At 38.1% G+C, this 27,997-nt stretch overlaps 1 protein-coding gene across 6 annotated transcripts in view; it reads right to left on the bottom strand.

Annotated features, from left to right (window-relative positions):
* The window catches only part of KCNK2 (potassium two pore domain channel subfamily K member 2), a 128,590-nt gene that overhangs the window by 6,020 nt on the left and 94,573 nt on the right, over window positions 1-27,997 (bottom strand). For all 6 annotated transcript variants that reach the window (XM_008630332.2, XM_017730032.1, XM_017730031.1 and 3 more), the window contains 3 exons: window positions 21,678-21,838; window positions 19,110-19,296; window positions 10,620-10,759 (listed from right to left, as the gene is read on the bottom strand). In XM_008630332.2, the coding sequence (XP_008628554.1) occupies window positions 10,620-10,759; window positions 19,110-19,296; window positions 21,678-21,838 (488 nt within the window). The remainder of the gene's footprint in view (window positions 1-10,619; window positions 10,760-19,109; window positions 19,297-21,677; window positions 21,839-27,997) is intronic.

Here is a 27,997-nt window from a genome sequence, read left to right as displayed (position 1 = left end):
CTGCATGAAATTCCTGAATGACCAAATGAATGACCAAACAGTTCCCAGGCTGCACACATACACCACCACCAGTATAACTTCAAGACAGATATACTAAATTTAACAGAACTAGGAAAAAAAAACCATGGACTTTAAGCCATCATTCCTTCTCCTACTCCTGCCAAAATCCATCTAAATGAATAATGTCCTACAACTGGCTCTCAGTCAATATCTCTAGCAGGACCAAAAGTTCCTATCCAGTTTCACTGCCACTGTGTTTTAGCTTTCTGTCTAGCTGGGCTCCACACTCAGCTAAAGGCCAGCAGCATAAGACAGCATGTAAGTATGTCCAAGGGGATGCTACTGTTAAAACTAAAAAAGCATTTGAACGTACTGAAGCACCTGCTTCATTCTCCACTACCTTTACTCTAATTCCTTATACTTGTCAAGAGTTTGAGAATCTTTCTGGACACTCACAAAATTATCCAAATACTTATATGAGCAAAACTTCCCTCCATTCAGGAAGACCACTCTTCCTATTAAGAGTCTGGAAAGCACAAGCCATGTAGCAATACACAAGTAATCTGTATTTTGAATTAAGCCACATCTGTGCTCTGGCAGGAAAACAAACAAACAAAAGCATAATTAAGGACATCCTTAAATAAACCAAGACAAATGCACTTGCCTAACTTAACTTTGCCCTAGTTTTTCTCCTCTGTCTCAGGGAGATTCTTGAAAAATCCCAACATTACAGTATAATCAGTTAATCTACTTGTATTTACAGAGTGGGAAGAAATCTATCCTGCTTGGATGGAGCTCAGATATATGACATAAAAGTTATGATATACTCAGGAGGAGACAAACCACTGAGTAGCAAATAAGAAAAAAAAAATAGCATTATATATATGTCATGCAGGAAAATGAAAACATATATTTCTAAATAATGTGTGCAGCTTTTTCTGTCATAGCTGTGCTTTATGTTGTTTCCCATTGGCATACAGGGCTCATACATTTTATGATGAGCATGGTTGTGCAAGCCAAAAAATTGAATTTAAAAAACAAGTAGATGAGCTGGAGGTATCCATTTTACTACATTTTAGGGTGAAAAAATGTGCCCTTCCTTACAGATATTCTTAATGGTCTAGATGTTCCCCAGTATATAATGCCAAACATTTATCCCTACTCCATTCTCCGAATTTTCATAGCTTCATTTTTCCTCTCCAGTGTACTTTATCCTGCTACTTAAAAATAACACATCCAATTAACCTCTCTATGATATGCTACTCAGACAAAACTAGAAAGCGCGTTACATGTCAAATTATGCAGGCAGCAGAGTACAGAACATAACATTTTGTCTTAGTTCTCAGGAAACTCACCCAGCATTCACAGAAATTGAAGTTTCTTTTTTAAAAAAAATGTAGGTACAGAGAGGGGTGATGAGTTTAACAACTCAGCTGCTGGGTGGGTTTATCCCTGAGTGCATAGGGGGAGTTTCCTACCTGCCATCTCACTTTCCTGGGCAATCATATGGCACCTTTTCCCACCCAAGTTGCTGCTGGACACAAATTTCTATTCACTACCTCAGCTGGCTATAGGTTAGAGAAGACCAGAATGCAGAAGAGAAAAAGATAAGTTTCACAAAAACTTTTCATGAAACCCATGCATTTGCTGCATATTAAGGGAATCTCATTTATAGTCCACCTAAAATTCCAAACCCAGTGATCTGGCTTTCAGTATTTCTACTTTCATAGTGTTATTAGTACATACACAAAATAGCTGTGGACAGGTGTTTAGAGAAGAGTGTGCTCTACTTGTCCTTAAATGTAAACAGCCACAAAATGCAAGAAATACCACAAGCACTAAATGAGATACCTATGCTGAGCTTTCTCAGGTGTTTAACACCATCTTCTACTTGATCCTGTCAGGACCTCAGTTCTGTAGCAGGGAACTCTTCTTCACCAGGTCTTTAAGGTACCAGACTTTAATTTCAAAGTGAATGGCACATATGAAGCGCGTGAAGCGGTAAGTGATGCCTATTTTGGTTCCACTTCCCTGGTATACACATCCCTCTGTTTTTCAGACAAATATCAGGGGGAAAAGGGTCTCTTTTGTGAAATTGTCATCTTCTGAGGAAAGGTTTCAATTACATAGACAATTGTGGTTTTGTTGCCATGGTGGTCAGAAATGTTTTGGGAACAATGCTTTCCTGATGGAAACTGGATTATTCAGTCCTGTAATAAGCAATGCTCGCAAGTTCATTCTGGTGGGCAAAGATTGTTTGGTTTCACCCACATAACTTCCATGAACACATCTGATGCCTTGGATGAAATAAACCACATTCTCCAATGGGAATGCAAAGAGCCCACAAATTTTGATTATTTTATTTGTGGAAGAACTCCTATGGTGGCAGCTGTGGGAATATCTTTTGTGGAGATGTGACAGATGGCAGATGCGAGAAATGGCCTTTTCCTCTATCATGGTTTTATTCAACAAAATAAAAATAGCCTAAAAATATTATTTAAAAACCATGCCTATGAAACAGAAGCAGATATACTAACAGTGAACACAGTTATTTTGTTTTACCTTATGTTTTTCCATAAATATGAAGACTGCTGTGTTAGGTATTTCCTCAGAACTATTATTGAATATTGCCCATCAAATACCTCTTTGCATAGAGCTGCATGTGTGTATGTCTCAGTAGTGTAGACAAGTTATGGGCCTGATTATCTCTCTCTCTTACACTCTGCTTTGTTGTTAACTTCCAAAGATAAAGATTAAAAAAAGATGATGTTGACATTTTCCCTTTAAAAATAATTTCTATTCAGTTGTTTCAGCTGCCTCAGAGAGCCATCCAACCCCTCTTTCATCCTGGTGAGAGTGAATGACATGCACCTGTATTAGCCACAAGAAACTACTTAGGTTTGCACAAAGCTCTATCAGTTGAGCCTAAGGTGATTCAGGAGAACAGTGTGTATCCTCTGCCTGTGCTACAAAGCCAACCACTTGGCTGCAGCCAGGAATAGCAAACATTTTCAGGACTATACAAGAACCATAATGAAACCCAGGCCACAGGCTGTTGAAAGACTGCCTCAACTTTCTCCCAGAGGAAAGAGACAACAACTGTTTCATAACTCATTGGGCTTTTTTTATCTTATAAAGATATGCTAAAAAAGAACAAACTTAAAAAAGGAATTATAATTTTTACTTGGTAATGAGCAAGGAATGATTATAGTAACTACATGGTCAAGGCCCAGCAAGAGATGTTTATTTCTTAACTTTCTAATGTCAGTATCTGGAGTGATATTTGTGTGAAATAGCTCCACTTTGGCTGTTCATCACTAATATTACAACTGCACCAATCCCTTGTGAAAGGAAGTATTCCATAGCTTCTTCAGTCTCCTTTATCTGCAATTACAAAGCATTTTCCTCAATGTCGACACACCTACTTGCAAGGGCATTCTGCTGAACTGGCTTTGTCTGGGGACTCATCCTCAAGACACTTATCAGATTCATACACTCAGCATTAGTAACATGTTCTGGAGTCTTTTCCTAACAATATTCAAGTACTGAGATTATCCTAAAAAAAAAAAAAATAAAATAAAAAAAAGGTAGAGCTTTCAGGAATGTTAATCATGAAGATGTCAGTGATATTTAATCTGGAATCTTTTCAGCCCACAATAAAGTAAACCTCAGATATATTTACTGCTGTTACAAAGGATCAATTACATCTTACCTCCAAAATTAAGATTTCTCAATGTAGACCATCACAACATATATTCTGGGAATCTTCATGAGTAATTAACTCCAAGAAATGACATTGTTATAAATGATCTCTCTTTAAAAAATTTCTCTTATTATGAAGTATAAGTCTCTTGCCCTAGTTTTATTTTTGCAAATTCAATAGCTCTTGCCATCACTCCCTTGCTGCATGCAGCCTTCACTGGAGTAATTTTCTCCTTCTCTGAGCACTGTGGGAGAGCAGGGCCAGGCACAGTGCCTGGCATGAGAGACACTGACAGTGTCCCCGTGCCCTGGGCCATGCTGCTCCTCATGGAAGTGTACTTGGCAGCACATGTCTTGTAATCAGCACCCCAGCAGGACCTGGTATTCAATATGCAATAATAAAACAGCAGTCTCTAAATGCCTGGTATGCCCAGCTAAGAGGCATTACACAAATATAAATATAACCACAGCAAAACTGTGTCGATGTTATCTGTGTGAGTGCTGAATCTGAAGTGAAGTAAGTATCACATGTACAAAGTACACAAAACTACGAGGAAAGATCTCAAAAAAAAGTGTCAAAAGCCATCAGCTGTTTAGTTTTCCTGGAATTCTCAGAACAAGATGTTCTTTCCTATTCACTATTGCACATATTACCACAGCAGACTTTTAAAAAACTGATCAATATAGAAACTCAGTATTACAGACTGTTGCTAGGGCAGATTCAAGAACATCACCAGCATAAGTTAAACTCATAGAAAGGAAGAGATCAAGCTGCACTCAGAACCAGGTCAGTCACTTCCATCTCCTCCTTACACCAATACTACTCTTTATACGTCCCTGAGACTCAGGGCTGTGATAGAGAGACTGTACTCTCACCTTATATTTTGGGATTGTTTTGGTTGGTTTATTGTCCTGTTACTAGTCAAATTTGACTGGAGACATGAGGTTGCTTTGACTGTAGAAGGATTTTGTATTTCTCCCAATCTCATAGAAATTATTGAAACAATCACCTTCTGAATGTGACTGTTCCTTCTCAAATAGACTTTTCTGCACATCTTGGATGTACAGGAAAAAAACCCCTCTTAATGCTAGACAGACTTCTCTTCAGATTTTTCCCTTGTCATTTTTGTAGCTCTCTGCACTCTTTCTGAAGTTTAGACCACAAATCTAGGGATTGTTTTCTGGTAACATACCTTTTAACACCACCTGCAGCAGTAGCACCACTTTCCTACAGAAACTCAATGATCCCCTGCTAGCACATCTTAGAATTGTTACCCGTATTAATCATTGCCTTGCAAAATTACTTTGCATGCCATGGCTTTCACATTATACTTGTGTCCCACAAATATTTGCAATTCAGTGCTTTCTAGGAAGAGACATCCATCACACCAGCCTGACCAATCTAGCAAACTTGTGGATCTAAAATTCTTTAAACTGCTGCAGCTGGGTTTGGTTTTTTGGGTTTTGGTTGGTTGACGTTTTCTTGTCTTTTGGGTTTTTATTTTGGTTTTTTGTTTGCTTGTTTTTCTTTTATGATTTGGATTGCTTATCTGTTTTCTTTTGCCAGGAGTTGGGGGGGTTGGTTGGAGTGGATGTAAGAAAAGCAAAAGCCCAAACGGTTGTTTTCTTCAGCAGAAGCTGACCTATCTCACTTGGAACAATGCGAAATGGACCAGCAAATGACTCACATCTCTGTAAACAGTCTCTGATCACCAGACTGAAGAGCTATTGTCTACCAACTTCATTTCTAAGTGAATGAATTTTGTTTCTTGAAACAGGGAGAGCCAGGTCAAAAGTTCATTTACCAACTGAACAACTTCTTCCTCCTCTTTGGTCATACACCCTCACTACATGGCCTCCAAGGACAATCTGTTTGCCTGGAGCACCAAAACCCTTCAAAACTGTTTCTCACTTGAGTCCACTAATTTTTCCATCTTTTCACACATACAGCCTACATCTAGGGTCCCTTTTCAGGGGATATGAGAAATCAGCTTAAGTTCTCTTTATGTTGGGACCCTTATGCTGGGTGAGCACCTTTAGCCTGAAGCTAATAAAAAGGCAACAAATAATATGGGGAGTGCAATAATCTCCATGGCATCATCATGACAAGTCTAATTCTGTTTTGACAGACTTGAGTGACAGCTCTGTCACTGGTGCCAAGAAGATTAAACTGAATGATGACTCAGATGAGTCAAATTTGTTGAATTTGTTTATAAATATCAAACATAGCAACTGCCTCTTGAATTTCCACAAGAAGTAAATGTTATTTCGCATGAAACATTAGGCTTGGCCCGTAAATCTGGATCCATGTTGTTCAATTCAAAACACAGACATGCAGCATGAAAAAAAATCACTTGTCCAAACTGAGCTAATGTCTAACATAAGTCAGTCACCTGGACTCATGGTATACAGTGAAGAGAACAGGCTTCTCCAGGATCTATAGCCCAACAATCTTGCCTAAGGTTGTTGGTTAGGTAGGCATTTTTGCTGAAAATGCTGGAATTCAGGAGCTGCTGCATACAGAAGAAAAAAATACGACAAGAATTTCAAAGAGACTAAAATCAGAAGACTTTAAAAGTGCTCTGAGTAATCAGAGTGTAGAGAATAATGAAGAGGAGGGAGTTTAAGCCAAGCTAGTACAGCTGAAGCTGAACTTCAGAGACAGATCGCCTACTTAAGATTATAGCACACAGCATGTTCCAGTGACTTTCTGACACTTCATCTATCTTACTGTATGAACTGCTTCCAGATCTATCCTTCTAAAACTCCCACTTCTGTCTCTACTTGTCTTTCACTTCCCTCCCCATTTGATGCATTCAAAATTCTCTAGAGTGTTTCAGGAGACAAAAGCCACCTGAGCAACTGACTGACATACTGGTTATCTGGATTTTAATATCAAAATACAGAAGTTTTGTGCATCAGTGCATATCTGATCAGATTGTTTTTGTCTCAGATCTACTTGGATATGGCAAGCTTTGCTGGTAGAATATTGAAAAAAATACATGTTTTATTTTGTTGAAACAGTGAAATGCATTATCGCCTCAAAGTCTTATGTAAACTGCTACTAAGACAAAATACAACTGCATTAAAAATACGTATGAATAGAACTATAGATTTTAGGTAATATTCATTTTCAGCATGCTTCCTCCCTGGAATAAGAAGGACTCCCCTTCATACCCTAAGTATGCTGATGTTTATTGATAGTTTTTACCTTGGACTATAGGAAAAGGCAAAAAAAGAGACTATGGCTGCCTGTCAAAAGAAATCTACTTCCGATGATACATAGTTTTGGTTGTTGGGGGGAAACAAAGAAGGGCTTTTCAACACTTGCAACCTCTCTGACTCCATTCTGGACTCGAGTAACATTCTCTACACTTTGCTGCTTGGTCTTAGACTGCTGAAACCAGCACAATTGATCACTACTGAATGATCTACTCCCTCCTGTATTTAAAATGTGGTAGACTACTGTTTTTTCATGGAAAGTAGGATACAAGTCCTATACAAAATCATCTTTATATTTATGTGTTGATTCCCATAACAATCCCCATAATTTTCAGGAAATAAGGTTTTCATCATCCTATTTCCTAGGAAATATATTAAACTGCTTCAGTATTCAGGGTGCTATTAATCACAGTTCTGTAGATTTTATCATGGACTCTGTATCTCAATAGGTTTTAATATATAACATTGCTTCCAACTTCAAAGGCTACCTTTAGGTATAAGAGGCTATTTCCTCCAGGACTGACAGAACACTTCCCTAAGACAGTTAAAAAAATAAACCCCATACGTGGAACTAGGGTTTTGCATTGCACTGATGTATATTGGAACTGCAGAGAGGTTCCTCTGCTATAATCTGCATCCATAGAAGCTGGAACAGTCCACTGTAAATTTAGGTTTAACTGGAAAAAAAGACAAGAAATCCAGTCTCATCTGGCTTCTGGCACAGAAGAGACTTGATAACTACATTTCCACTAAACTCTTTCAGCATCTTCACTCAGATTTCCCCGGGCAGATAGCAAGAATGCGCTAAGAGCAGCAGTTTTTATCATAAAATGAGACCTGTAAAAAGTGAATATTTTTAAGATGCTTATGGCCAATCTTGTAACAAAATGCAATATATTTGTATTACTTTCTTCCTACAAAGTTTCATTAGGATGGAAGAGAGAAAATAAACCAAAAAAAATTTCTAACTAACACACAAGGTATGTCATAATTCAATTCTCAAACTGGTCTCTGCCATTGTTAAAACTATAGAATTTTAAACTGCTAAAGCATTTTTATTTCTCTCATGAATTCACACACAAGCCTGAGCAATGGGTTAAAAAATAAAGAGGGAGATTTCTGACCATCAGAGATATTATTAACTGAACAAACTGCACCAATAATGTTATGTCTGTCTTTAATCTAACCTAATACACATGAGACTTGTATACAGCAGTATTCCCAATATTTGCTTCAGCCAAGACAATTTGAGTATATCTGAAGAATGATGTTTTCCTTGCTGTAGACAAAATGAATATGCTTGTTTAGGCTATAAAGGTGAGAAAGAATGAAAAGATACACTAGGTTACACATTCCCAGTGCCTGGGAAAAAGAAGCTCTGCACTGCATAACCTGGCAAACAGTTTTCCCTGATAAAAATAGGAATGCTTTTGATGTGTTAGAGGTATTCTTAAGTTTCTTCAATTCATGTGTCTTTAAATATTTTCCAAAGTTAGTCTGTATTGAAATAGATATATTTCAAGATAAACTAATATACACAAGATACTACAAATTTCAAATATTCTTAATATATTATCATCATTATAAGACTGAAACCTCAGTGTGCTATATAGTCAATATACTAAGATCTCTGGATAAGATGCTGTCTGGATAACAGAAATGAATATGAGAAAACTGAGGTTAAATATCAAATTAATTCTAGAAAATAGTGTGAAGAACTAAAATGTGTCAACAGTGTCTGAGAAAATACAGCAAAAAGAAGCCTGAGAACATTTTTTGCATAGTCTGAAGTCATAGTGCCTCAGTCACATCATATTTTTTCCAAAACATCCAGACACAAGTAACCCAGGGAAACTAAAGACAGTTTAGGAAATGCCCCAAGTTGAGAACAGTTAGACAGCAGAAGACTCCCCAGAGGAAACACCACACTTAGAATCACAGAATATCCTGAGCTGGAAGGGACCCGCAAGGATCACTGAGGTCCAACTCTTGGTCCCGCACAAAAATTCCAACATGTGCCTGAGACCATTGTCCAAATGCTTCTTGAATTCTGGCAGGCTTGGTGCTGTGACCACTTCCCTGGGGAGCCCACGCCAGTGTTCTCCTGCTTCTTCCTATTGCAGAGGGGAAAATGGGAGACCCCAACCTAATTCTGAAGTTCAAAATAACCCAACACAGCCATGCAGGTTACTGGCACTTGAATTGATGCACTGGTTTCCCTGCAGCTGGTGTAAGCTGTGTAAGGCTGCCTGTTAAAGGCACCCTCAGGGCTTTTCTAGAAAACAGAATTGCAATCCTGCAAGCTGCTGCACCTGCTTTCCTGTGGCACCTGCTGCTCCCTGTGTGTGGAGGGCACTAGTAAAGCTTGTTGTGGAAGGGAGGCCATAAATACCCTTTCAAATTTACAGCATGTGGCAAAAGATGACACTCTTAAACTGAAACTGTTCCAACAAATATTGCCCTCTGCTTCAGGGCTAAGTGGTTATGGATTGCCTGCTGAAAGTGTACTTACAGCAGACCTGTCACAGAGCTGTCTCTAACCACAGAGCCATGAGCCAGCAAGGGCAATGGAAAAGGGCTTCCTACCCCACATTCCTCACAAAGTGGGTTTAATCCTGCCCAGGAGCCCAGCTCCCACCCTCCTGCCTGCTGCCAGCAGTGCCCCTGCTCCTGCTCAGGAGGTGGCAGGCACCCTGAGGGGCTGCAGTCGGTGAAAGCACACAGGGGTAAGCTACCCTTCAGAGCAAAGGCTTTGGGAACTCAAGGATTGCCAGGAATACATCTAGGCATCGATGCCATGCCCTACAGCTAGGAAAACAATTTAAAACAATGTAAGTAGCAGGCCACTGCACAGTAGCCAACATATTCATTCCATCAAAAACAAATTAGAGCTTTTATGTTTGAGTATCATAATTCAACTGATGCGTGCAAAGGAACTCAAGCTAAATTAGAGGGAAATAATATGTTGCTTCAAACAAAATTAATTTCTCCAACTCCCAGTAAAACCTGAACTATGCACACTACAATTGAAGGAAATTTTATTTACCCTCTAACATTTTCAAAACCAGGACATTTTCTTAAATGGCAAAATTTAAGGTAAAATACTGTTGCAACATTGGAATAATAAATACACATTTACAAGTGAAACATATTTCAATTGAAAGCAATATACCTGACTACAAACACCAAGTAATTCTGTGGAAGATATTATGGTAATACACACCCAGGGATATTTAAATAATTCATTCCAATATCTTGCATGATATGAAAAATTTATTTTCTTACCACTATAAAACATAGTATCTCAAATATAACTACATAAGTACTTTCTTTACATACCTATATCCCTTGTAGAAATGAAGCAGAATTATTTTTGCCTTAAAAATTAAGGCCTACCTTCTACTGCCTAGAACAGTAGTTTAAGATTTTTTCCCCCATAAATCAAGTGCAACTGTTCATATACACTTAATTTAATAATACATTTAATCTAATTTGCTATGCAGACATGCGAAAATAAAATACTATGTTTGAATGGGCTGCTATGTAGTTTCCTGCAGTTTGAGCTGCAGCATTATAGTTCATACAGAAAGGGCTTTGACCTATGCACCCTAAGAGCAAAAGCAGCCATAAGTTCATCTGGCTTCTATTCAAAGTTTTTAAAAAGGAGTTTTCTTCACCTTTCAAAATATTCTTACCTCTTCCTTTGTCTTTTTTGATATGACCCTTAGCCAGTCTCCAATCATGCTGAGGACAGCTGCAAAGTAAGCAAGCCCGACAAGGATCCAGAACCACACCACTGGCTTGTAAAAGTCTAGGTATTCAATATCTGATCCCCCTGAAAAACAATACAGTTAAAATTAAATCAGACTTAATAGCTATAGGTGCAAAGATGTTTTTAAAAGTAATTTTCCTAGAAAAAAAGAAGTTAAATGTCTTAAAACGTCTGTATTTTTACCCATGAAAAAATTCCTAGCAAAATACTTTGTTGAATTTGAACAAATTATATAAATTAGTTTGCTCTTGGAAGCAATGGCTGGAGTATGCAAATTTTAGACAATGACTGCTAGCCATTCATAATAGTTACTGAATGAACACAAACTGGTTCAACTTCTGATATACTATCATTTAAGATAGAGGTCAGTGAAGACAGCTTGAATGAAATGACTTCCCACCTGCTCCAAATAATGATGCTGTATCAGAGGTTTAAGTATTGTTCCCAAGTATGCAATGTGTACATATCCTGAGAAATCTGGTTTTGTAAGAACTTTAAAACATCTCAATGCTTATATAAAACCTTTAGCCTCAGTAAAGAAAGAGTAGCACCTGCATTAACAGGTGCCCCTGGTGGGTAGGCAAATATTATAGTCTCCATTTTGAGGAAGGAAACCAGAGTACAGGGACTTAAGTTGAACTGATCATACTCCCCCCCCAAAAAAAAAGGTAGATAAAAGAGAAGTCAGCTGAAGGCAGCTTTTTTAAATCCTACTGCCATAAGCACCAGTCACTTCTTTCCAATGTTAAAGTAAAAAGGAAAAATTTCAGATGTTGGTAATACAGCTTCCAGGTGTAATACAGCTATAAAGAACAGATGTCTTATTTCCACACAAAAAAAATTATGTTCATCCAGAGCTCTTGACAACACCAAATAACTCACATTTCACATCTTGCCATGCAATAAAACAGAAGCCTTAAACTTGTAATTCAGCTATGTTACAACAAGTAAAACCAGACTTCTAGTTTGGGCTGGTGCAAGAATTTCGATGTGTGTATCTGCCCACAGTTGAAGAGACTCCATAGTAAAGCATTCTCGGGCACGTTAAAGTAGCCTGTACAGGTACATAATACTTTGTTTTACGTATCTGCATCCTATAATAAAACAAATCAAAGGAAATTGGCCTGAAAATATCAAGCATCTTGTTACAGTACTGATATTGACTCTCATGGAGAATAACGTTTTTACTTAGCTGTATTATCACAGAGATTGCATGCAAATAACAAAGAGAGATTGCATGCAAATAAAGAGAGATTTCATGCAAATAACAAAGAATTTTACTGATGACTAGATTTGTATGGAAGCCCTCACAGACAAAAATTTTGTTTTTTTCATGTCAATTACATCTTTGCATCAAGAAATAAAAATGCATTGAGCTGCAATGGTTTACTTATCTACTCAAGAGATTAATCCACATTGTGCAAGTGGATATAATTTGATGCCTTCATAGTCCCAAGCAGAGGTAGAAGACAGGGCTCTGTTTGGAACAGAAGACATCCAGCTACCAAAGGGCTGAGTTTATCACAACACAAGAAAAAACATCAAGTTATTTGTTAACAACATCCATCTCATGCCAATCTAGTAAAACGGAATTTTAGGGATGATTGACCCAAAATTTTTGTAATTCAAAAAATGGTTAATTACCACCATGTCTTTGCTCTAGTAATGGGCCACATTCAGTGGCGCATCCTCTTCTTCAGCTGTTCGTACAATGCACAAGTGTCATAGAACGCATCCACGTGGTTGGTTTTTAATTTTTTGGCATATTATGTTTATAAACCGAAACTGGAACCTAACTCTGCCAGCCTGCAGGAAGCACTTCCTTCACAGTTTATACTCATTTTATTTACAGCAAAGTTAATCACCAAGGCAGGAGTTAGGACATATTCATGTTCAACCAAGTTTTCGATGCTGTCTGGCCAGGAGATGGCTCCATCTAGCCATGCCCAAAGGAGTTCAGCTTCCCTAAAGTTAAAGGGACAAAAGGTATCCAAAGAAATACTCAAGGGTAAGGTTTCACAACTAAAACCTTTATTAGCAGTTGAGCTTCTGAATTTCAAGGACTCCTTGGGTGATTTCACAATTTAATCAAATCTCAGGGAGAGAGAGACATACCTAAGGATGTTTGTACTGTCTCCTGTCATGCTCAAACTGCCATAATGCAGTTACCTGGGAATGTCATTAAATAGGATTTCATAGAGAAATGTGATCACAACTCAGCTGTACTGAATTTAAACTAAAAGAATTCATTAACTACCAAATTTACTTAAATGGGTATGAATGCATTTGTGTATGAGTACGCAAAGCTAAATGTACTGAAGTATATGAGATAATCTAATGATTTTATGGGCAACATGGTAAAAACCATATCAATATGATACACCATCATGTTTCTTTTGCAAAGCAAATTGGTTTATGCAGCCCTCTAGGAAGCAAAATGCTGAGAAGGCAGAAGCTGAATTTTGTTGCTTGTTTGGCAAACCCAATTTTGTGGGCTGAGGGACAAAAATTTTCCCAGCTTTCTTTAGCCTCTACCCAAAATAGGTTAAAACCACAATGAAGAAGAAATCTAGCAGTCTCACTGCCATAATCTGTTACAGCAAGAGCAGCCACAGTTTATTGCCAAGATGTTTTCTGGTAATGATTTGATTTAAAGTAGCTTGAGGTCTATGAGAAATCAAAGTTTTCCTATCCATCTTCATCAAAGGCTATTGCATTGCTGCTGCCACCATTCTTTATCTGCCAAATAACTTTTATTTGGTATTTTCAACACTTTGGAAAATGTAAGTTGTTCTATGGCCCAAACATATTCCTTACTAAGGTTGAGAACTCTGTTTCAGTGAAGAAAGGCATTAGAGAATATTTCAGGAGTGCTTTAGAACAGATTCTGGTTCTCAGGTAAGAGATCAGGATTACAAATATATCTTTTTTACTTATTTATTTATGTAAAACAAGTACTTTTAAAGTAAATAATTTTCTTCATTGTTGTCATTCTTTTCCCCTTTTTTCCTACAGCTAAGCAGCTCAAAATAGAAACATGTAATTATTTCTGTTAAGTTGGTTGGCTTTGCATTTTTACTTCAAATTTAGAAGGAGAGAATAGAAAGTGCTGTCAACATTGAGTATCTCAATTCCATACCAGCAAAAAATTCTGGGTTATTCAAAAGTTGGCAATGCAAACAAGGAAATGTCTGATTTTTCATCAGCAGTACAAATTAATCGGATATAGAAATATCATATAATCCAGTTTTAATTACAGAATAACAAGTAGCTGTCCACCATCCCTGTTGTGACAAACCTGATGAACATGCTTAATCCAGAAATGTCATTTGTCCCACTCCAAATATGGAGGTTCAGCCATATTTCAAATCCTTCCTATTTGAAAGGAATTACCTCTGAGGACTGCAAAAAAAAGGGGACAGAGAAAGACTAGCTCATGTGGAGATGCAGAAATACAGAAGGCTGGGGACAAGATATTGCGCTGTCAGAGATGGAATGTAAGTAGGCCATATGAGCCACGTGATGCCACTCAGGAAAATGGAGAGCTACTTCAGAATACAAAGCACAGATCTAAAACACTCCTCACATGCTGTCCTACACAGACACCAAGCAAGACAGTGCTCCACCTTAACCTTAAAGCATGGCTCACACCAGAGAGCCCCTATTACGGGCACCACGTCCTGAGGGGGCAAAGAGCTCCTCCAGATGCCAAAAAAAAGGCATGGAGCCTGTGGGAGAGCACACAGCTCTCCTCCAGGATGCTGGACACACCCCTGGCTCAGCATGACAGCAATTTCTCTCTGCTGGTGCATGGTATCACACAGTGACAGCAGATCAACTGGGCTGCTATGACCACCAGGTCAAGTGCCCCCGTTTGGTGACATTAAATGAGACTAAAACACCTCAGCTCACTACAAACTGGGTCTCAGACCAAGCAACAGTGCATAGACAGGTATGTGTATTACACTGGCAACACATCAGTGTGTTACAGAATGAAACAGTGAAAAAGCAGTAAGTTAAAAATCAGGGCTCAAAAATGGAAAATAAGCCAAGCAAAAAAAAAAAACAAACAAACAAACAAAAAAACCCACGTACTCACAAAAGTAACAAAAGAGTTGGAATACATTTTTAAAGTAAGACTTGCAGAATTCTGTGATCTGTTTCACTGAACCGGTTGAGACAATCTTATATCATCATTATGCCCCATTGTGAAATAGACTACTGATATGCTATTTATATTTTTGCCTTCTACTTAATTTAGTCAAGTTTTGGACATGCCACCTAATTTAGATTTGAATCCTCTTAGATAAATGCCATTAGAAATATTTGACTATGCCTTCCAAACTGCACTGCAAGTTAAAGAATTTATCTGTACATGTGAACAGTATGTTGTCAATTATACACATATTCATGTGCCTCAGTACCAACCTTAGTATCCAGAAATATATTTCATTGTACTAAAATCATGGCACATTCAACATGAGAAGATTTCTTTTTGTCTTTCACAAGGTATTAATAGTTTTGATTGGGTTTTCTTCTGTCATGTTAAAGTCAATGTTTTCTCTTGAAAACAAGAAAAGGGATGTTTGACTATGTCCTGATATTCATAAGGCAGTGCAGGCTGTAGTACAATTTTTCTTCTTTGTTTTTGTGAGAAGCTACAATAATCTTTCTTCAAATAAAAAAATTGTTTCTCTCCCTCCAAAAAAATTCAACCATTCCAAAAATTAGAAAACAAGTCATTTCATAAGACAAAGAAGTCAAGTTTTTCAAATACAATTCATATATTTTCTTGAACATGCATTATAAGGGCTTTTCATCTTTTCCTTTCTTGCACACACTAGGAGTGATCAGTCTTTTATGTTTGCCTTAAGGCTTCTCTTGCTGATGGAAACCCCAGCTGAAACTTCCACAGGCTCCAAATAACAACTTAGACTCTGACTACCAAAGGGAATGTTTCCTCCCTCTGGTTTCTGGGAAGAGAGTACATGGTCTCCAGTACAAAAAAGAAGAAAGTTCTAAAAAAAATCCTGGAGAACAAAAGAATTTCTAATATGACAGCCTGTGCTACAGCCAAGGACACCGTTATATTCCTGAATCCCAGGTTCTTCTGTTGGCTCCCTTTTGCTACAGCTATTGAGTAACACAGTGTCCTGTACCTCCTGAAAGTTCTTCTTTTCGGCTCCTACTTGCAGTGGCACCAGAAAGCAGATAGTTTCATGTTAGTGAAAAACGATAGGTATTTCAGAAATATTTCCTTACACATCAACACATATGTTAACACAACCGTGGGATTTGTTTGTAGGGGTTGTAAACTTAGGGGTTTTTTTTCCTCTGAGATGACAGTTCACAGAAAAAAAGATTTGAAAATTTTCAGATATATAGGAATTTCGGGGTTTTGAGGGAACTTTATGGGCCAAAACTGACACATGTTTATGGATTATCAGAAGTGCCTCCATGCACTAAAACAATCATCAATTTGACTTCTATTGCAGAAAGTACACTCTGATATAATTGCAAATCAGAGCATCACTGCCCACCAATTATGCTTTGGCTATAATGCTAAATGGAAGAAGACAATTTTCACTGTAAGTATTATTTAAGGAGAAAAGAATCAGCAAAATGAACAAATTAATGCCACTGAGAGGATTTTTTTCAACTGCATTGCATCTAGACACTGGAACATCATTCTGTTTGCTGCTTTTTTCTCACCATGGCAAACCAGAACCAAGACCAGCATGCTCTACAACCACAATATTCTATCATGACCACCTCTTTTACAGCCCTACACAGCATTACATGCCTTAACTCTTCATGTTTCTCCCTTGTTTGTGACACCCAGCTTTCCTAAACTTCAAGAAGAGTTCTCCAGACAAAGCCTACCACAAAAATATCAGTGGCCCTTAGTGTCCACTCTGCAGTTATGACTTACCTAAAAGAGAAACAAGCAAACCAAAAAATCATGAAGAGAAGATACTAATGTGTTAGGGTGCAAAAAATTCTACATACTTCCTCAAAATTAATAAGGAAGCCTAGCTCTTAGGACAAATTCTATCAGCTCCATTGAGAACTTGCAATGTCAGTTTCCTTCATCATTTCATTCTTACAGATACACCAATGACTGCAAACTTCCACAATGCAAAGCTCAGCCAATTAATACCTTACCTATTTTTCAAAATCTTTTTTTAACCTGCCAATTATGTACTGCAAAAGAAACAATTGGACATTTTTGAAAAATCCTTCAAGTCACCTGCCAAAACCAGAGTATTTTAGTTCACCCAAAGTTGATAATATTATCAGCTTTATCTCTGTCAAAATATAGTCCCATGGGAATGTTAACCTCCCAGTTATGATGGAGGCAGCCATCTAACCCTGTTCTCTCGAGCGTTCTCTCTGCAATTACAAATCCCATTCCTCCTTTAAGTCAATACCATACTTCAGTTCAAATAAAAGTCTTATGCATATTGCTCAAAGAAACTAGAAAGCACTTCTGATACTTTGAAATAATGGATTTACAGTAGGATTTTTAATTAAATAAAGAACATCTATCAAGTGAACCATAAAAGGCCATCAGCTATAGAACAATATAATTCAAGGACATTCTGTAGGAAGAGAAAGTGTTTCCTGGTAAAATTAAAAAGGAGACGATGTAGGAAAAAAATTATGATATCAAATGGTCTACAAATAGAGAAGTCTATGGAAATTTATAATGGGAGTAATGATGAATGTACTCAGTGTTCTAGTTAGAGCCAAGTGGGCCATTTCATATAATGCTTTACAGTAAATATAACCAGGCCTTTATACACTATCATTTTTATTCCCTGGCATACATGTACCCTTCAGGAATGAAAGTCTAAAACACCCAGACTCTTGACTTGAAAACAGCATAAATTTTTTATTTCATGCTAGTTGTTATTTGACCAGAATCACAAATTATGAAGATGAAATGAAAAGAAAAAGAATACGGGAAAGAAAATGGAAAGGCAGAAGTCAAGACACACACAAAGACATTTGGACACATCACAAATAACTATGTAAAAGTCAAAAGAAATTTGATTTGCTATTTTATAGCTCTGTTCTGTAATTTACAAGAATCTTTGGCAACCTTGCAAGCAGTCTAAAAATTAAGGCTCCCTGAATAGCTTAGTATTGTCAACAACAACTAAATTTACCCCCATTTTACCCAGATCATTTACAAAAATGTCAAGCAGTTCTGATATTTTAGAGGTCCTTGTTGGACCTCACCAACCTGAAAAGCTTTTGCCAGTGACAAGACCCCATTACTGCCATCAAGGCAAAACTTCCAGCACATCTACAAGAGGAGTTACCCAACCTGAGAGCCTCAGCTTGGCACACTTGGACTCACACAACAGCCATGGGTACAGACAAGACACAGGAGGAGCCCACAGCATATGAGTGTCTAGTTAAAACAGTTCCCTCCAGCAGAGTAGCTCACTGAGAGCAGACCAGCACAAAGGTCCTTGTCAGCCACCTCTGGCTTGCGCAGAGTTCAGGGGTGGGAGAGAGGTGTTTCACGAGAGAGATGGTGGAGCTGCATCAGCAGAAGCATCAGACCAGGCCAAGGAAAGCAAATCTCAGGCTCAGAGCACAAAGCTCTGAATTCCTGAACCTCACCCTCTACACATCACTGACTCAGACTGACATGCTTTCTCAGCACAGACAGCATATACTTACTCAAATCTAAGAAGTGAATGAATGTTTCTGACACCTTTTCAAGAAAAAGATTGACACAGAACTGGCCCAGACTTTGATATACTGAGCTAAAAAAAGTTATTTGCAAATAATTCAGCTTAATGGGACCATAGAAATTGGACATGTTAGCTACAGGTTGTGCTAAAACTTCTCCTGACGTTACAAAAAACACATGGGCAAACGTGTACTGACAACCAAGAATCATAGAAGTGGGATGCAGCAGATCCTGCAGAAATCAGGTATTTCAATGCCAGAAAGAGAATTCTGAAATATTTTGAAAGCAAGGGACGCACACAAAACTTATGTTATATAACTTCACAGGGCGAGGTATTTTAAACAAGTCCAGCTGAAAAGATATATTCAGATTAAAATGCTCTATTAGTGTTTGCACTTCATAACCTGTAAGAAAAATAAAACAAACCCCCTACCTAATTTATATTCTACTTAATTTTTAATAGTATAAGAAGAGAAAAAACAGTAAGTAGAGACATGCATCAGGAATTTCACTGTCCCAGCTCCTGTCTCCACACTGTCACATTAACCAAAAGGAGGACAGGCCCCATCACATGAATGATGAAGGATAAAACTGGGAGAGAGGCACCACAAGAGAGATACATCTGTCTCAAAAATAAGAAAAGATGCAGAATAAATACCACTGTACCAATCATTATAAGATAAAGAGTTATGAAAAAAATCTTACCTGCAACATAGTCACCAAATCCAATGGTAGTTAAAGTGATCACCACAAAGTAGATTGCATCGAGTGTGTTCCAGCCTTCTATGTGCTTGAATATAACTGCAGGAAGAGCAACAAACAGCACGCAGCCAAACAGTATGAATATTATTGTTGAAATGATGCGAATCTTTGTCTGACTCACATTCCATTTCTGGAAAGGGAAGGGGAAAGACAGGAAACCCATTGTTAATAAAACTGCACCGTGCACATCAGCACCCATCACCCCCAGTGTGCACTACACAGCTCTAGAGAGCAGTGCATTATAATTCTCAAACAAACAGAAAAATTCAAGCAGGATTTTATTCTTAAATGGGCTTCAAAGCAAACATGACTATCCTAGGAAACATTTGCCAGCAGTAAACGCAGAGCAGGGCTGGACTCCTCATGGCTGAGCAGCATGTGTAGCATTCACTAATATTAACAGCTGATGATGTGAAAGTTTTGAGGGCTGTCTAGATATTCAAGTGAGTTGCAAGTAGTGCATGCACCTGCAATTTCTCTAATTTTGTACATCCACAAATAACCGAATAAATAAGGTGAATTTTAATCATACAGTCCTCTGTAATCAAATAATCAGCTAAACAAAATCCTACAAAACAGAGCTGGAAGGGAGGTAAGAGATCCCCTTTTCCAAACCTGCCCAAAGACAAAAACCCACCTAAGCCACTGCAAATACTTTACTTGTGACCACACTCTTGTCATCAGATAATTTTCCTAATTCTTAACCTATATCTCAACTCCTTCAGTTTAAGTGTACTATTTAGGTGTGTATCCAAGACAAAGAAATTGTTAATTTTCTCTTTCCAGCAAGCTTTCACGGGTGTTCCCTTTTAGTTACATGTTCTTTAAATCAAATAAATTTATTTCCTTTTCTTCCCTTCCCTATATTTCTTCCTATCCCTTGGCACCAGCAAACTAACCCATGTTTCATTAAGTGTTGTACTCAGAAGTAGATATGAAAAAATAGCACAAAGTAGAATGGAATGACCGTTTCGTATGCTTTGCCTGTTTACAGTTTTACCTACAGTGCATGCTTTTCCATGGCAGTATGACATTAACCCATGTTAGCATGCTAACCTCTAGAGCCCACAGAGCATTCCTATAAAATTGCACTTAGCTGGTTCCTGACATGCGGCTGCATATTTTATTATTCCATCGTATATTACTTTGAATTTGTCCTGCTTGAATTTAATCCTGTCTAGTCAGACTGCTTTTCAAAAATTTTAAAATCATTTTGATCCTCCAAGTTTTAGTTCTCTCCCCAGCTTGAGACCAACTGCAGATTTAATGAATCATGTCATTTAGCTGTTGTGTATGAACATTTTTTCTAAACTGTACTAAAGCTAGAACAGACGCCTGCAAAGTCCCATTTTGCGTGCCCAGCCAATGTGACATTTTCCATCCACTCAATGCATGTTGGTTCAACCTAAAAGAAGGAATTATACAAGAAACTTTCACAGAAATCAACTGAAAATATTGTTCAGAATGGACGTTTTCTTGTTTTTAATTCAGTGGGAACTGATTGTGTTTACAGCCAGCATGACCAAGGTCAAGTTTTGTAACCCAAACCAGAGTAACAGCGTGTGTTATGGGAACATAAAAATCCCTGCTCTGACCCATCTGCATCTCCCAGTTCTTTAGGCAAACTAATAAACAGAATTAGGGAGTGTTCCAGGCTGTAATATATAGACCAGTGTTTTCATTCAGATATTGTCGGAAGGCAGCAAGATACTGCTTTTTATGTTGGGGAATTCTTGTTGTAGGGATACACCCATTACAAAAAAAAAAAGGAAAACCATTCTCTCTATGAGCAAGAGAAACACAAATTGATCTCAGAACTTCTCTAATTTTAGGAAAAAAAAATCAGTTATGAAAACCCAGAAAATATAAAATGTTCTTATGGAATGTTCTTGCTTTTTTTAGACAAATCTCAATGGAAATCTGTGTTATTCACCAGCACCTTGTCTGGACATGAACTGATGTTTCAAAGCCAAAAATGCATGCCTTTTCTTAAAAAGCTTTCAAGTTTGTGTTTGCCTATTGCATAAGGCTACTCAGCACAGGCCCAGTTTGCTTTGCATCAAAAATAAAGCCATGTCAGACCCTTTCTATATAGAAAAGGTGTCCTGCATGCAAGGGTAGGGCTTGATGTGGAAAACCAGTCCTAACACCTGCAGTGCTGATGCAAGCAGCTACAAAGTTGGTTACTAAGCGTTCACTGCTTCAAAAATCTCAATGAATACATTTATCACATGCTTTAAGGGAAAGCATCACAGCAAGCTTACGAGTAAAAAAGTCAGAGCAAAAATAAAATTCTTTGGATCTTATTCCTCATCCCAACCATAATCATGGTAGGGAATGTGTCTTCACCCAATTCCCAGAGGTGTTCATTAGCAAGTGCCAAGTCCTTCCTACCTTTTCCTGTACGTCTGATTGCAACGAGCTATACCCTGTTTTTCAGGCTTTTCATTTCACTTATGAAATTCAGAACAAGCAGCAAGAAAACCCAAATGAGGCAGTCAGCATACTCACAACAAAGGTATCTTCTACTTTGGCAATTCCTTTTCCAAAGATTGTCCCTAGTTGATCTCCAACACCAGCCAACAGAAAACCAAACAGAGGAATTCCCAATAAGGCATAGATGATACAGAATATCTTTCCACCTTGTGTGCGTGGAGAGATGTTTCCAAAGCCTAAATTACAAACAACTTGAGATGTTTAAGAGGTTATACACAATACATTATAAATTTTAAAAGAACTGCAGGAACAGAACAGTTAAAAACAGGCTAACCAGGTTAAACATATGACACAGCAAACATTGTGAGAAATTAAATGAAAATGTAGGTCATACCATCCTCCCTGAGCTACTCTTACCATCTATTACATGTAGTGAATAGCAATCTATTCCTTAGCCTGCCAGTGTCTGTCACTGGCTGCAGCACCTGTAAACAACGCACAATTTTCCTTCAGATGAGCCAAGTTTCAAAGTGAAGCAGCTTAAAAAACCCCAAACCACCTGGATGAGCAAAACAGGGATTTCTACCATAAAAATTCTTCCTTATTAAAGATTTTTCATTATTAAAGGCTTTGGTTCCTTTGAACAAAGCTTAGAGTAACAGTTCACATCTCTGTCCCTTTGAAAGTGGAAATCATTTTGTCTTCACAGGCTTGTGTAAAAGAGCACCCCAGATTCCTCTGATGGCTCAGTTGCTGCTGGTCCACTTAGAACAGAGAAAAAGAAATACCAAGAGCACAGGCCCCAGCACCTGTGGAATGCCCTCAAGTACATCTCCCAGGACCAGTATTTAATGATTTGGACAAGGTCACATAGGCAGAACCCTACAGACAAGTTTCATGAGCTTAAGTCCTGAGTTTTAATTCAGGAGATTTTCCCCTCCAAAGGATCACTAATGTTTTGAGGGAGCAGTAGCTGTAACACCCCAGAATTGCCGACGTTCTTTCACTTTTTAACAGACCAACATGCCCTTCAAAGGAGGCAAGAGGGAAAACTTGTCATAAAAAGGCTTATCTTTAGAAATTAAACAAAAGTTTATTTTAACATTACCTTTATTGTTAGAAAAATAACTTGCAAATAAAAGCAAAGTGTTTTAGCATGTAACTGAGAAATTTGTCTTAGTGTCTTAAATTTTTCATAAGAAAAACATCATATGCACATAAATCCCTCTAAGAAAATCCAATTTTCCTGAGAACAACCAACATTTTATTTTTAAAGTAGCTTAATATTTTTTCACAATATAACTAAATTCCCACAATATAGAGCACATTTAATGTATATCTTAGCTATTTATCAGAATTTGTATTTAAGTATTCTGAGCATGTTTGTTTAACATACAGATTTTCTTTATGGAATCTGTTATCCTAATTTTTGGTTCTGCTTTCATGTAGGTGAGCTACACCAAAGTTCTGTTGCCAAAACTACTTTTTCCTTTCAGAACACACAAGACAAAGCTGTCCCTCGCTTAACTTGGAACAGGGTTGCTCAGAGAAGCGGTGGATGCCCCATTCCTGGAAGTGTCCAAGGCCAGGTTGGATGGGGCTCTGAGAAATCTGGTCTAGTGGAAGGGGTCCTTGCCCATGGCAGGGAAGTAAGAACTGGATGGTCTTTAAGGTCCCTTCCAACCCAAGCTATACTATGATTCATTAAAATAAAAATAAATCCCACTGGGAATATATTTTACTCCTAGATCATTTGCTCTAATATCAGTTTTCAGATTGCAATTATGTAAACAACAAATGGAAGGTTGATGGAATTCAGTTAGGGAAAAGACAGCTGATATTAAAGTTTTCCCCAAATCCTGACTAATATACCCTGTCAAACAAAAAAAAGGAACAAAATCAATTACAGGTTGCAGAGCCCTACAACTTTGTAAATGTTCCCTGCACTAGCATAATGAAAAAGTCTGAGTCAGAAAACTGCAAAAAGTCATAGCAACTTTAGACCAACATAATATACTTCTCCATAAACCAGAGTCAGGACTAAAATTACAATTCAGGAAATTTCAGCTCCACTGAGTTCACTCTGTCTGTCCCTTCATGCACCGAGGAGTAAAGAGTCATGTCTTAAAATAAAATCAGCTCATCACCAATCAAAAAGGGACAAACAGATCCAAGCTGATCTGTTTCCATAAATATGCCTGTTTATGCATCAACAGAAGCTTGAATTGTTCCAGGTTATAATTCCTGGGAGGTCTTAATGCAATTCAGAATCAGGGGTCTGGATGCACCAGATTTAGAAAACTCATGCTAGGGGATTTGGCAATCACTTTTTATTTACTTCTCTGCAAAAGCGATGTCTTACAATGGTGACAAAACACCAGCCCAGTGGAGCACATGCCAAGCAGGCAGTTATGCTTGCCTGGCCCCATAAAATAAGCAGGCACTCTGTGAGCATCCCACAGCTCTTAGAGAGGCTGTTGCTCTGCAGCATGCTCCTCATCTACTGCTAATTGATATGAGGACACCAAGTTCACACTCAGCTCTGGGTACTCTCCCTAAATCAGACTTATGTCTTCCTGGAAGGAAGCATGGTACTTCACTTTTACACTCAAATTCTTGGTTTTCATCCTAAAAACTGTCAAATGCTTTTCCTCCATAAACAACAGAAAAGGCATTGGGTGATTAATTGTATGATTAAATCTCACACATTACTGGATAAAACAACACTTCACCAGGTAGAAGTTTATTTCTGTCCAGATGCTCACTGAACATAATACAAACTATGGGTAGGGTACCTACTTTAGTGACCTGATCTACCAAGGGGTTTCCATCACACATAAATCGCATTTCCTACTGTGTCATGTTTTGTAACCGTCTGCTGCTGTACACTGCAGCCTACTTTGTGAGTTACACAAGTTGTCCTTAAATCCTACTCTCAGCTTCTCCAGTGAAAACCTAATCTATTATTTATTCAACAGGAGAGGAAATGTATTTATATTTCATAGGGTTGATGTAATTCCCAAGAGATTTGTGTCAGAAAAGTATTATTTCTTCCTTTAAATAATTATAATAGAAACAAAAAGAAGAATTCTGTTGCTAGGTAAAAACCAAGGAAACCTTCATTTTGGGCACTGTGCTGGGAGAACAGAACATGGTCATAGGAATGCTGCTGCATATCCCTGCTCTCCTCCATGTGGAGGGCAGGAACATCTGGCCCCAGTGCAGTAGCTCCCCTGGCATGTTTTCACTTCTGAGTTCCCCCTTCCACTCAAGAGGCAGCATAAAGTCTGGCTAGGACTGCCTTGCCCACAGAGAAACCTCACAGAATCAGCCACATCACAACATGGTCTGCTGCCTTTTCCCTGCCTTAGGAGCTGCTTGCCTGGATGGGATGGGAACAGCATGTGCACACTGCAACTGCACAGGCAGCCTCAGTACCTTGCTTATTCTTCACACTTTCAGTCCTGTGCAGCTCATCCCTTCCTCTGTTTCTACTGAGGGGGAAGTTCCTAGAACCAGGTTATTCCCCATTTCAACCACTGTGCTTGGGTTTGATTGAGGAAATTAATGAGTTCATTGGAAAGCTTCCCTCAAAGATTTTAACCAATGCTATCTGCCATGAACAGTACAGAGTAGAAAATTTAACTTCCCAAATGGGATCAAATTTCATCCAAAAAACTGTCAGTATCCTTTTCAGACTATTCTTCCCCAATGCACTCTCCTCACTTCACTTTCACAACAAGGAAGATGATTTGCCTCCTAATTTCACCAAATCCCTTTCACGTCCTGCTAAAATCTTAGTGTTCCTTTAATGGACAAAGGACTTGTCTCTGACAAATCCTTTGTCTTGTCCTTCTGTGGACAAGAAATGCTTTTTAGAAGGAGCTTCCAGTAACCCCTGAGTGAATTAAGAATAAAAGGCCATAGTAAGTAGATTTTAAGTAATTGCTCCACTCAACAAAATAATTCCATGGTTTCAACTCCACACTCTTTAGAGTCTCTGAGATTCAAATCAGATTCAAAGGGAATCTGAATCCCTTTGGTCAGCAATAGAGGTGGAAGCAGAGGTATGCAAAATGAAAAGGGGGAAAAAAACCCAAAAAAACCCCAATCAAAATGATATTTTATAGGATTCCTTACTTTCACGTTGTCTTTTTTGACATATTTCAGGGAGAACTAAAGCATCTGTAACTTTCCCATGAGAAGCAGACTCACTGTTAAGCAGATATTAGTAACTTTAATAACTATATATTACTACTTTTGAGCAAAACAATGTCTGAAGTTTCAAATCCCAGTTGAGTCTTCCCCCCCATGACAAACAATACATTATATTGCAAATATAGAAAATCTTGAAGTGCTATAGATTCTCATACAATTGACACGACACTTTCGTTTGGATGATAAGCATCTTTGTACTCACACCTTCATAAAATGGAAGACTGAAAACTAATTTAATTTTTTTCTATTTTAACTAGAGAAAGAGATCCCTTTGCTTTCTAGTTAACCAACATCTTCAGAAAACTCTTGTAGATACACATCTACAAATGGAGTTAGAAATACAGAGACTCCAAATGAGCATATTTTTTACATAAAATTCCCAGACAAAGCAAGGAATCTACTGAAACTATCTAGCATCAATAAAGTATTTCTCATGTGAGAGCTCATAGGTGCTTTTGAGAATTCTAAGACTAAATTTTACTTGCTAAATTGACTGGAAGAGAGTGCCACCACCTATGATTCATTTATTTCAAATACCTCAAGTGGGATTGAAAGTTCTGGGGAAGTTCTGAAACATTTTCGTTCTATACAAGGAAATGTAAATTCAAATACAAGTAAATGCTTTCTCCCTGTTTTTGATAAAACTCAGGTTACACAAGGCATCATTCATGACATAACAAAAAAAAAAAAAAAGTGAAAATTTTCCCAAATTAATGTCATGTATTTTGAGGTATGAGAAACTACTCTCAGCAGTAGGTTTGGCTATGCAGTCCATTGATGGAACAGCACAACACTGCGGGATAAATGATTTGGTGAACAGGCACACTCTTAATTACATAAAAGTGAATTACAAAAGTTGATACTGAGATTTCACAGAATGAGAAAAAAGGCAGAGATCCTGGCTGCTGACTCCCAGGAGGCTGGAGCCAGGGGAAGCAGCTGCTACAGCCTCGGCCTCAGCCACCGAACTCTGTGTGCCACTGAAAGCGGTGTAGCCATGGGTTCACATCAACCCTGACTACCCAGCTCAATTACAATGATTACCCTTTTCAAAGGGCACACGTGTTTTGATACTGAATGTCAAATTGATTTTAAGGATCAAAAGATGCTCTTTCCAGGCCCTGAGAGCTATCTGAAAAAATTATAAAAGGTAGCTCATTTCTAGAAGATAAAATCCTTTTTTCCCTTTGGATCACCGCTTGGGCTCAGGAGATTAGCATTAAATACATCCCTGCCCAACAGTGCCAAAGCAGAGATATGCACTTAATCACAGATGAATAAGATATCCCTTTTAGCATAAATAATGGGCTAGACATAATCATTAAACACAAAGGCAATGTTTGTACTCACACTGACTATGGGGAAATCCCTTCACACACTGCAGAAGCAGTAAAACTTCCATGTTTGTGTTCATCGTGTGGAAAAAAATAATCCACATTTTTAAACTGATCTCTTTTCCTTTCATTTTCTTAACTCTGTCCGACACTCCCAGTTTGACATGCTTGTGTATGTCAGTGTTATTTATTTGCATATTTACAAACACGTATTCCATGAGGTTTTATGGCTTTGTATAGTACAAGGGCTTTTTCACTTCTCCGTGTGACATCCCTCCCAATATTTCAAAGTAGCTAGAAAACTCCTATTCCCTTTTTTACAGGGAGGTGACTGAAGCACAGTGGGAAGGAAAGTCCAGAATTCCCTATATTATTTAGGTCCATAGCTCACACCAGATCAGTGGCTGAGGACTGTGCATTACACTAACCCTTAATTAGTGGAAGTTAGACATCTGAAGCCCTTAAAGACCCTCAGTCAGTCTTGCTCAAGACAGAGGTACACAGACACAGATGTTGCCAATATTTACAAACTCTTTGGACTCCCCTCCTGTCAGGACCAACACATGTGCACACACACACATTCCTGAACATAAAGGAAGAGAATTTGAAGGTTGAATAATTCCAAGGATTACTTTAAAATCTAAATCCCTAAATGAATTGAATACAAATATTCTTGCTTTGAAAGTACAATGTTTCTGTGCTATATATACACAAGAATTCTTTCACCCATGCACATACTATGTGATACAGCCCTTGCTCACAAGCTGTTGCCTGTGGATCCCAGCATGAGTATGCAGATAGTGCTCTTCCTTCAAGTTCATTCATCAATTGCACATACAGAAC

Source organism: Corvus brachyrhynchos, unplaced genomic scaffold, assembly GCF_000691975.1.
Source record: "Corvus brachyrhynchos isolate BGI_N302 unplaced genomic scaffold, ASM69197v1 scaffold101, whole genome shotgun sequence".
Lineage (NCBI taxonomy): Eukaryota > Metazoa > Chordata > Aves > Passeriformes > Corvidae > Corvus > Corvus brachyrhynchos.
Note: the sequence above shows the minus strand (reverse complement) of the source record. Positions and strands in the feature narration are given on the sequence as shown.